Consider the following 12,428-nt stretch of genomic DNA (forward strand, 5'->3'; position numbering starts at 1 on the left):
TAGACATCTACCCTTTTGACCTCTATATCAGAGCTAGTCACCATAAGCTCCCCTGGAGGAAGGTAGCCCTTAATAAACTTTGTAGGCTACTTACCTAGGGGTAAAAGTTCATTTTCTCATTTTACCTGACAAATACCTAGGGCATTTTTCCAGCACACACTCGAACCACTTTTGCATTTTCCCCTGAAGTGTAGAAACGGGGAAAACTTCCTTTATGGGTACAAAGCCTGGCGAATTAGCTAATGAAAGAATGAGAACTGACATCCTTATGGGTTTTAATACGCTTAGTTTCTGCTGGTGGTGACTTTTGTAGAGCCACCCTAAGAAACTGGCTTTTCCTGCTCACTTTTTCACCCCTTGCACAACCAAGCAGGGTTGCACAACCAATTGCACTGAAAAGTGCAATTCTAATATGAGTTTGCTGCTGCTTTTTGCTTTGAGGTGATCAGAAAAAGTGTGATGGTGAACAAGCATGGTTCATATTCATTCCTTCTATCCCATCACCTCCAGAGCAGGTCGGGCTGACAGAGAACAATTGCACAGTGATCCTTCAAGGTGTCTGGTAGCACACATGCCTTCTTGGGCTTTCTATTTCTCTCCTCTCTGTTGTTCAAAGTGCAGAGTGTGGGGTTAGGCAGACACGTCAGTGCATCTGCATAGTATATTGCCATTGCGGAAGATGCCGCTTGAGCATTTTCCTTAGTAGATACCAAGTAAAGAACTGGGAATGAGCTGATATTTCACATGCAATAACGTACTTCTTTTTTAAATAACTTTTTGGGGCATCATTGCTTTCAATACATGCAAATATAGTCATATACATTAGTAGATGTATAGATAGGTGTTTTTATTTAAAGTTAAGATGAAATAAAAAGTAAAGGTTCATTGAGAAAGCACTAATGAAATTTGTACCTTAGAAGATGTATTTTGGAAATTTGTCTTTCAGTCAAGAACTGGAAGCTCTTGATGTTTGCTGGATGTTGCTTTTTCTGTGTGCAATTTGTAAACTTTTTTCTCTGTTGTTCCCTGCCATAGTTAAATAAACAAATAAAATGGCAGACTATTAGTGCATGTGTTGTTACATATGTGTTACTTACCTAGTTAATTACTCCATTTTGTAGCTGTTAACATGAAATTTATCTCAAGCCAAAGGAAAAAGGAGGCTAGCCTAAAGCTCTCTTCTACTCAAATTTACTGCTCCTCTTATATTTTAGGGCTAACTGGTTCACTTCTTTCAATGCTGTGCAGTACCACCCCATCTCCTTATTTCTGCTTTCTATTATTTTGTGTGTATATTGTACATTTATACATAGTGAGCTTTTGATGTACTGCTCATGTGTCCACAGCTTTTATAATCCTCAGTTTCTTGACATTGATGTGCAAACCATTATAGGAGCCAAGCACATAGCAAATTTTGAACATTAATAGAAACAAGCTTTAATTAAGGCAAAATGGAGATGGTAGAGGATATTTATTCTAATGCATCAGTCTCAGAAACTTGGTTGCAGAGAACTTGAGGAGAGATGTGGTCTTCCTCACATAATAATGGACAAAGGCAACTGCACCCAGTCTAGCATGTACCTTGTTCAGCGATAAGCAGGGACAATTAGTCCCATTGAAGAAAGCTTCTGACCAAAAGGTCAGAGCACGTTCTCTTGAGCAGTCGTGTTGAATTTGAGTTTTGAAGAATGAGCTTCCTTCCAGGCAGTTCCACACAGGCTTCTTTCTCCCATCACTGGAACCTTTTGTTTTCAAAGGTCTCCTATTAGATTCCTAAAATGGGAACAGTTTTTCATTGATATCTATAATGATTTATTTTTCTAAGCAATTAAAATTGATTTCTTAAAGATATATCAGCTCCCTCATTAAAGAGGATGAATCACTGAATAAAAAATGCAAAGCCTCTGAGTGTGAATGGCATGCTCAAGTTTCATTTGATTTCAAGGAAAGGCTGTAGGGCATGAGGGAAGCAGGTCAGGATCAGTGCCTGAAATTGGGTTGTCTCCACACAAAACCCGTTACAAGAATGGACCGTTCCCAACAGCCGTACTTAGAAAGCCTGAGCATCCTTTTCCCAAACAAGCCGCAAGCCTGAGGGGTTTTACATCACCAGCTTGTAGAACCAGATGCAAATGCAGGTATCCTGTGGCTTGCACACCTGCTGCTAAATACTTAAATGTGTTTGGAGATCACATAAATTTCTCAGTGCTTTGTGAAGAATTTCATGAAGAGTTTTATTGTTTAGAGAACTTCTGTAATTTGAAAATCAGAGTTTTAATGGCCTGCACTTACCGTCTCATTTTTTTTCATTGTTAAATATGACAATATTATCAGACCTTAAACTAGTGTTTTCTTTAATTGTAAACATTACTTTCCATATATAAGAAAGTATTATTTTCTGATGTTCACCTTTCTTATTTCATGCATAAAACCAGGATTTCTAAAAAGAAAAATGCCTTTCCACACTTTGAAATTTATGAGAGAAAGAAAAGACAAAGGTTTTTCTTTCTAAACAGGAAATTTTGCTATTTCATATGATTTTTTTTCAATTTCGTTGTTACTTATCTTTGAAATGTTTCCTTGGTTTTTTTCAGTAATACCATGAAGCAAATGAAGGAGGCCTAGTGTCCAAGACTTTCAAAGTGTTTCAACATAGCATTATTATGACATGGCCACGTCAAGTTAGCAAATTCTGAAATGAAGTAAACAATTTTTAAATGGATCCTTTATGCTTCTATATCCATGTTCAGGCTCTTATATTAGTGATCGCAGCTGTTAGCAGACACCATGAACCTTAACTGACAAAGTTATGAAAACTAAACATTGACATTAGTAGGATTTTACTGCAATTTACTGTTCTCCTAAGTACCAGTGTAGCCTGTTGATGAGAAAATCTTTATGTCACTGCAAGGTGCAGTCTCACACAAAGGCATATGTATAGACAACATCTTTGCAGCTTATTGTTCAGATACAATTTTGCATACTACTTCAAAATACTGTGAATATTTTTCCATTCATCTGTCAGTTTAAAAAATGGGGAAAATAGCAGTATTTACCTATTACCTCGTTTATCATTCCACAAACACCATAATTTCAGGTAGTTGTCAGGGGAACTAAATGAAAGAAATGGAGTAGCAGGACAAAGCATACCAATAATAACTGAATTTCTTAAGATTTGAAATGCTCCCTTAGACTAGAGTGAATCTTGAATTATTAGTATTACTTAATCAGTGATAGGAGTATTTAAAATTAAATTAAACTAACAGCAAAATAAGCTAGTTATGCCAAGTATGATTGACTGTTCTGCTTCTGTTTTTTCCTCACCAGGATTACACTTTGACTATGTATTTTCAACAGTACTGGAGAGATAAGAGGCTGGCTTATGCTGGCATACCTCTCAACCTCACACTTGATAACCGAGTGGCAGATCAACTCTGGGTGCCTGACACTTACTTCTTAAATGACAAGAAATCATTTGTGCATGGTGTTACTGTGAAGAATCGAATGATTCGCCTTCACCCGGACGGAACGGTGCTTTACGGCCTCAGGTCTGTACTTCCATGATTAAGATTTAATCACTTTCGTTATGTATTGTTGATATTTGTTTTCTGGTACAAGGTTATTACAAGCATTGGGTAGTGTATTATGTAACCTTCCCTGTAACTCCGAAAGATGCCTGTAGAAAACAAATGACACACTCGATGTTTCTTAATTTTGCCAGAAGCGCCTTCAGTCAGGTTTTATCTGTTTCTGTAAAGTCACCATATCTGGAAAGCCCAGCGGCTATAGGAAGCAGAAAGGCAAGCATTAATTGTAAACCTGAAAATTTTGTCCAAAATACAGGCGGTAAAATTGAACGCGGGTGCTTATGTTGTCTCTTGATGTGTCGGTAGTCCACAAAGTTACAAGTAGCCCTGGTTAAATGGAGACAGCCACAGGCAAGACCATAACTGTGGGTGCCTTCAGTGATTTTTTCAAACAGGGATCAGCACTGCAGTGCATTGTTTCAAACCAGAGGTACAAAGTGACCTTACGTTATCGTACTTTCTACGTATTTTAGGCTTGACCTGTGTTTTCTTTGTTTTCTGTCATACCTTTTATGGTTAGGAATGCTGAAAAATCCTTCCCTTAGTAAACATAATTACACTAGCAAAAATCTTAATGGAAGACTCAGTAGTATCAAAAAGTTGTTTTCTTTAGACAGGATACTCCATTTGCTCTGTTGGTTTAAACTATACCATCAAAACAAGACTTTGCCAGTGAAGGTTCCATTTCCATCATCAGAAGTTTCTTGTGTTTTTAAGCATAGATAACACTCAATATTGCTGCACACACCTAGTGCAGGATAAAGAGTCCCTAGTATAAAAATGAATGAGATCTGAAAAGTGGTTGATGGATTGTATGACTAGTTTACCTGCTCTTGTTTTTTTATCAACAGTTGAACTTTTTACCAGTCTTGGCTCTTGGCTTCTCACCTCTTTAACCCCTATTACATATTGTGTATGCACTATAATTGGATTAATCTTTCTAGCCACCTATTATGAAACTTGAAAGAAGTTTAGGATGTTCAGGAAATTTTTTAGGAAAGGGAGGCTTTCATCTCGCATGCTTTTGACCAAATATGGAACACTGCAAGTTTAGGATTACTACCACAAGTAGTTAAATATCAAAAAATGATGCAAGGTATTTTCGTCCATCCCCACAAGCAATGTAATAAAAAAGTGATGGAGATTAGAAATCTTGTGATTGTAATAACGTATAGAAGTCTTGCTGGTACACTAAAAACATTTTGAATCATTAAGATGAGGATTATCTGTCATAAAGTAGTGTATTTGAGTAAGTTAGCTGCCTCTTCTGGAAAATGTAAATGTCTACAGGCAGATTGCATTTCACTTGATAGTATTTGCTCGGCAACGATTTCACCAGTGGCTCATGCGTGGCAAACTTCTTTCCATTGTCTTTCCTCTGAAAAAACGCAATATCCATAGTCAGATCTCCACGGTGTGAAGCAGCCGAGTTACTTAATGAAGGATAACTGTCTGAAATTAAATCTTGGCAAAATACAGGGCATTGTGATCAGAAGGAATAAAATATCTGAGCCTTGGCTAAAACTTGAGCTTTCTGTTGCTCTACCACTAGCCTAACTTCTTCTGTTGTGGATTCAGAGCATCCCAGTGGTGTTGGTCTCAAGCTGCAGTCTAGAGGCAATGATTCATCCTGTGGTCTGAGACCAGAACCTGGAGTTTCTGTGCCACAAACACAGGGTCACTGAGAATAATAGGGGAAATTTTGGAGGGCTGCAGCAGATTATAGAATAACCATGGAGCAAAGCAGTTCCTCAAAAATTTGTAACAAAAGTGATCCCAAGGCCACACTAGCTCTGTGTTCTCTTCTGAACAATGTAGAGTTTATCACAGTTTTGAAAGACTTCGCTTTCAGTTATCCAGGGTTCCTCACTTCTTCAGAGAAAGCAGTTTGTTGCTGCTGCAAAAGTTTGTGAGCAGGGGAACGGGGCAGTAACTTTTGAAGTTCAATCCCTTTCTGGGGAATCTTTTTCTTTGGGCACTATACTGACTTTTTTCCACCTTGTTCAGAACGATATACAAGACATACGATGATACAACAGGTTTTTCTCATAATAGACCAGAAAAAGTAATAATGACATTATAACCAGAGATCAAAAATAAAGTCTTGCCAACTGCTTGTGTGTTTGCCGTATCTAGGCCTCTTGTTCTCAGGCAGTACAATGCTAAATGTTATAAATAAATAGAGTGGAGGAATAGATTTGCTTTATCTGAAAGGATGCTCATAGTTATCACCTGAATATAAAACGTCATGGACGTTTGCAAGGTGAAAAGGTTGGGTGTGATCGGTCAGACAAGGCAACTACACTTAATTCTGTTCTTTTTTAGATAAGTTTATTTCTGTATCAAGATGAAAAGAGGATCAAGTTAGTCATCAGGACTGTGACCTAGTCAGATAAGAAGTATTTATATTGCTTAGGCTGACTGCTATTATGAACTTTTTGGGGACAGAAAATAGCCTTCTGTCAGTTGTTTATGTAGCACCTCCCAGCACATCACAGGTGGGGCTCCTATACAATATTTCAGAATAATCAAAGGCAATCAGCCTGGTGATAAAGTAGCAGAGAAGGGTATGAGAAGCTGTATCCAGAGGACAGATAACTGGAGTAGGAAATTTTAAACAATTAAGAATATTTCCTTTGTGTATTGCTTTCACCCAAAATGTATGTGTCTCTGTACTGCTTTATCTTTGTCTGACTCGTAATTGTTTCTCTGTCACTGCTGTGATGATGAATTCTTGAAACCTTCTTGTCCTGCTGTGTCAGGCAGCATCCCATCCCATAAAAAAATAAACTTGCTCTTCTTGGGAGTGTGCACAAGTCTGAGCAATTAACATTTGCTTTTGGTGAGCATTTGTGCAAGTTAAATTTGGTCGCTTGAATGTTCATTCAGGAGGGACCTCTGAACACTGAACTTACTTTGAGTAAATGGGGTAAATTTGTTTCTATATCTAGCTGCATCTTCTTTTCTGGTGGATATTTATGAAATTAAAAACATAAATTGCTGTAGTGCAAAAAGTTTCTTGAGCAAGAACATGCAGTTTCTGGTATTGGAACTTGTCACACAGAACCACTATGGTATGTGAACAGGCCAAAATAAAAATACTTTCCTTAAAAAGTCATAAGGAAATTAGTAAGTAGAATGCAAGTTTGCCAGCTGCATAATTTTTACTAATTCTGTCAAATTAATAATTTGTAAGTACACGTTTTCTGTATGTCTGGCATTTAAAGCTAATTATACAACATAGTAGTTAAGATGCTGGTACCACACTCCCTCTTTTTTCAACTTAGCTCATGGTGGATTCTGCTGCAGGATCTTAAATGAGCCCTCCATCAGTGTAGGGGAATGTACTAAAGCAAAGCATGGGTTAGAAACCCCACAGCAGCAATGCCCAAGTGTGCCTGCTTGTTTTACTTAGAGCACAGTTATCAATTGACTCTGGAGCAAGATCATTTGATTGCACAATCAGTATGGCTTTGTAAAGCTGATCACAGATTTAAGACTAAGCTTTCTCCTCTAAGACCCTAGGCTATTACTGACTTTATATGATTAGCTAGAGCAGCTAGTAGTCGTCATACGGAGGAGACATTAATTGCCATAAGTAATAGCCCTGTGTCTAGCACCTTACTTGAAGGTCCAGAAGGGCACTTGTAAATGTTCAGTGCAAAGAAAACATCCTGCTAAACTAAAGTGCAGAATAGCTGAGGAATTGTTGTTCGTAAACTGTTCCAGCCCAGTGGGACATGTGCTAACAGAAGAACCAGAGCATCTCTCAGCAGGCAGCTGGAGGAGGATTGACCTGAAGTATCCTCTTGTGATACAATACTTGATCCCTGAAAGCTTGTGGGACTAACATAAGGGTATTCAGAGGACACCCAGAGTGGGCAGCAGTGGCAAAGGCATGATCATGCCATAGATATGGCTGGGAAGGACAAACATCAGGTGTGTGCCTTTCTTACTGGCTACCGGTAGGAGCACAAGTGAGAACATATGCCAAGTAACTGATCCTTGAGCTTTTTTCTCTCCTGGCCCATCCGTTGCCTTTGTGCTTATACAGCTGTCTCTCCCTTTGCAAAGAAATATAATATTTTCTTGCAAAAACAGTTTCTCAGCAAGAGAAAGATGGCTTCTGTTGTCCTATGAGATAGCTATAATGGTCTTAATCCCTTCCTTTGGATATTATGTGAAGTTATTTGTCTGAAATAACCTATATACTAAGGATAACCATTTTTCCTTCCTTTTCTGGGAGAATCAGATAAGGTATTCATAATAACACCAGGTTTTTGTTAGTGTGAAGGAGTTGAAGAAAGGCACCTAACTATTTTTCTCATCTTGAAAAAGTTACCCCTGAATTTTAAACTAGTTTACCAAATTGGAAGACTGTCATTTCTGAAAGGTTAAGGGATTAAAGAGGAAGCTTCAAAACTGAAAAAACACATGGACAAAACCTTAACATTGAGGGTTCTAGCCTTTAGAGGTCTATTTAAGGCATTTCCCCTCTTGTGTTATGAGCATAAGTTACCACCAGAATATTATTTGTTTAGGAATTAACTGTGTACAAAGTCCATGTCTTGTTTATATCAGAAATGGATCATTAAGAAACATACCTAGTCAGGTCCAGAACATAATATAAATGTAAAATTTATATGGCTCCATTATAAAGAAATAATACATAATAACCTACATAGTGTCGGTGAAGGCTATGATTCAGCAAAACACTGAAATACACTGAAGATTAATTGTGAGCATATGGTTATTTCTGTCTAAAAGTTAGTACAAATATATAAATCCATTAATTTAAAAATAAAGTGCAAATGCTGTTAATGCAATTGTTTTCGTTGTACTTGTGTGTTGTTAACACTCCTGATATACAAGAGCTGGATTAAAAAATGCAGATTCTTCATTACAGAAGTGTTTTGCAAATTCAGCATTAGAAATAAAAAAGCAAAAATATATTGCTATTTGGAAATAAAATTTAAAATTCAATATGGTGGTTCATTAGAAAATCCTCTTTAAATTTGAAAACTAGAGAGGTATACTCAACTATGAAAAAAAACATTTTTCTGGACTTAAGACATTTTTTCAACATCTCAGGTTTGTTCTAGAGCTGCCGTAGAACCAAGAAATCAGTTATTGACACAGCTCTAATCACTTTGACATTTGTAGCAGATATTTTTCTCTTCACTTTTTCCGATATAAAGTCATAGTCTTTAATCTCAGAAAATTTTTGTGTAATATTTGCATGTGCAGATAGGTCCATTGAACTCCAAAGGGACTGGTTGCAGAAGAGTAAGTCACAGTGAGTTGTTCCATTGCAGTCAGTGTAGCCGCTGCTTTTTTAAGCTGCTGCTCCATGTAAAACGATGGACCAGATTCTCAATTATTGTAAGCTATTCTTCGGAGTCCTCACTTTGAAAAATAAACAACAAAACCTGTATTACTGGCTGTACAGTAATTCTATTTGATGTTTGTATTTTAGAATCACAACCACTGCAGCTTGTATGATGGACTTGAGAAGATACCCATTAGATGAACAGAACTGCACTCTGGAAATAGAAAGCTGTATGTATATAAGAAAATGCATGTAAAACCTAGTTCAGATGCGGGGCAGTTTTCCTTTTATAGAAATGTGTAATATTTATAGTGGTGTCTGTAAACACTATGTGAATCATGTAATTATCACCCTTTGGGTTTTTTGTTTGTTTATTTGACTTTTTGAAAAAATATAGGGGGTCATCCATTTCTATATGGATGGATACATCCTAGAAAAATGGGTTTGGGACAGAATGAAGCCATTTATTGCTCCAGCCTAACTTGGCAGAGGCAGTGACTGGATGCTTATCTTCAACACAAGAGAATTAATGTTCATATCTTAATCAGATCCATTTTCGAGAGAGCAAACACTGTGATATCATTTTCTTTCTGTGTGCTTTTATTATGCATGGATGGTCTTGCCGCAGGACCCCTCCTGGGCTTTCAGATCAGCCCCATTTATGATTTGCAATTCTGTTCCACACAGAACCAGATTCTCTCCTCCATCTAGTCATGTCCTAGGATTGCAATATTCAGATGTATATTTGTGCTTCAAGAGTTCCTGATCCATTTGTGCTACAGACCGGAGATTCTTGGCCATATACAGAAAATACCGGTATATAATCTAGATTCAACTGCAGTTCTCCACTAGAGAAGCTAATGGAAATGGTGCGATTCACACTCCTTAGTATGAGTGGAAAAGATCTGCTCCAATTATGTTTGTCTGTATTCATTGAATAATCCACCTTTTCCTGGTGATTATCAGCATAAATATAAACTTGGTTTCAGAGCTAAATGCATATGATGTCTTAAATCATGCTAATCTGCAATTTTGCAGATTTTGGGGTAGCAATTTCTGTTTCATTGGGGACATTAATCCTTATATGAATTTTAGAAGTGTTATACTAAAAAAAAAAAAAAAAAGAAAAGAAAAGAAAACAGAGTATTTTGCCTCAAATCCCTGTGTAGACTGTAATGGGAAAGCTCTTTGGAAGACCTTCCCACAGGCATAAAGAACAAAATGCCGTACACCACTCCAGCTGTTCCAATTCTTTTCATTGTCTCAAATGACAAACTGTGTGTACTGTTACTGTCTTTGAAGCTACATTTGAGTCTGCTATTATTTCTGACTTACTCTCCTGCTTTGCCTGCAGATGGCTACACAACTGATGACATAGAGTTCTACTGGAGAGGTGGAGATAACGCAGTCACTGGCGTGGAGAGGATTGAGCTTCCTCAGTTCTCCATCGTGGAATATAGACTGGTGTCAAAGAATGTTGTCTTTGCCACAGGCAAGTGCCCATTTTGTGTTTAATTTCCTTGTGTATGAGAATTACTGGTTTATTAATCGTAATTATATATAGTCTTAGCACTGTGTTGTGTGTTTGGCTAAAGAAATTACTTGAAAAAGCCTGGAGCCAGAAGCCCATGAAATAGCATTTCTTGTTTATCTTTCTTTTCCTTGTGTATGTGTGTGTAATATTTAATCAGGCGCCTAAATATCTATGATCTAAATAAGTATGAAATCATTCACCTCTGAATCATCAGTTTAAATGTAGCCTACAGGGTTACTGATCATACATAAGTATGTTTTGGCATACTAAGTCAAAAAGCCACCGTTTTCATGAACACCTCCTTACAACTTTTCAGTGCATGTTTGTTCTGTTGTTGTATAGTGAATGCAATGCCTTTTGTATCTTGGTTTGCACTGATGGGTACATAGTACTGTATATATACATAGCCAGTGCTTTTCTTATCATTGTTAAGATGCTAAAATTAAATCCCTGGTTTTTGTCATTGTTACCTTGAAGATGTAATAAAAGTTACTGGTAACTCACAGCATTGGATGTCTTCAGGTGACAAAGCACAATGTTGATTTACATGTTTAATGTTAGGCACCAGCATAGGAAAATGTTGTTATGTGTGAAAAGACCAAAGAAACACAGAAAGCCATCACTATTTGGGACGTCCAGATTTTCAGTACTCTTCAGACCACAGGAGTGTGCTGTTCCATCTGTCCCAGCGCACTAGAACAAATGAAGCACAGCTCTATTATGTTTGTAAGCATCACTTCACCCACTCTTTGGACACAGCAACTGTTTCAAAGTACACAGAAACACAAGTTGTATTTCAGAACAAAATGTAAATATTGCTGGGATTGAAATTAATATGAGGGGGTTTGCCAACTGCTGCGGTTCTTGTTTATCATTGTGAATGGAAGGGTGTTTTAAAGATAAATCAACGCTCTAATCCTGTATCCCTCCGTTCTGCAGCCAGTGTTACCTTCAGCACCCAGGGCTTCCCTGCCCCTCCACAAGATGGGATATACTTTTGTGGAATAGCTCTTTGGACAACAGTGAGAATACAGAAAACTTATTTGGGAAGCTTTTATGACAGTCCAATGCCACCTTTTAGTTCCATGTGAAGTATTTAAGTAAGGACATGATTTATTAATTTAGAAATGAGAGATGTTAAATTCAGGAAAAAGAGAAATCCAAAGAGCTGTGAAGCAAATATGAGAGGGAATGAAAACTAGGAATGAAAACATTTATATGACTGACGAAATATTCAGACTCATAACAGTTCTTTCCAAAAAAACTTGTGGAAGGAGTAAAAAAGTCTCATGCTTCAGGGTTTAAGACAGCTTGACATTAGGTAGTAGGATGAGACAGTCACAGAGAACAGATTACTCTATGTTTCTTGTACCATTTTCTGAAGCATATAATTTTTGTCACTGATGAAGACATGGTACTGCATTTACTAATATTTTGGTACAGGCCATTATGAAAATGCTTGATTAATTATGAAATTTTGTGATAAGTATTTCCATGCAGGAGAGACATCAGATTTGTTTCTCAAAACGACATATTTAATTTTAAATCTGAAGCATGCTAGTGAATCTGACGGATAAAGTCAGCACACTCTTTTCAAATTTCTTTTTTAAGACCCTACTTTTTTATGGTCCTAGTAATTAGGGCCGGTTTCTACATTTTTGTGGAAAGTAAGTCGGGCATGCTATTTTTTTCTGGCTTTGAGGTTATTGAAGTCTCAAGGGAAGATATTAGTTCTTTGAGCACAGTATCTCAGTGAACATTTCAGAGATTTCAGTACTAGTGTGCTTTGATTGCATAAAACTAAAAGAAGACTTCAGAGTCATGCCATAAACAGCTTTTGGAGCAGTTATTTCTCCTATCGTCCATGAGGAACAGTGCTGTATAATCTTGTGTAACTTATGCAAATGGAAAAACCTGTTCCCATAGTTACTACTGAGAAGCCACGGTAAGCATGAGAAAAAACCCATAGCTAATGCCA

The 12,428-nt window shown here is 37.3% G+C and overlaps 1 protein-coding gene across 3 annotated transcripts in view; it reads left to right on the forward strand.

Moving 5' to 3' along the window:
* The window catches only part of GABRB3 (gamma-aminobutyric acid type A receptor subunit beta3), a 196,075-nt gene that overhangs the window by 160,363 nt on the left and 23,284 nt on the right, over positions 1-12,428 (forward strand). For all 3 annotated transcript variants that reach the window (XM_074147361.1, XM_074147369.1, XM_074147379.1), the window contains 3 exons: positions 3,328-3,548; positions 9,064-9,146; positions 10,271-10,408. In XM_074147361.1, coding sequence (XP_074003462.1) covers positions 3,328-3,548; positions 9,064-9,146; positions 10,271-10,408 — 442 coding nt within the window. The remainder of the gene's footprint in view (positions 1-3,327; positions 3,549-9,063; positions 9,147-10,270; positions 10,409-12,428) is intronic.

This window comes from Numenius arquata, chromosome 1, assembly GCF_964106895.1.
Source record: "Numenius arquata chromosome 1, bNumArq3.hap1.1, whole genome shotgun sequence".
NCBI lineage: Eukaryota > Metazoa > Chordata > Aves > Charadriiformes > Scolopacidae > Numenius > Numenius arquata.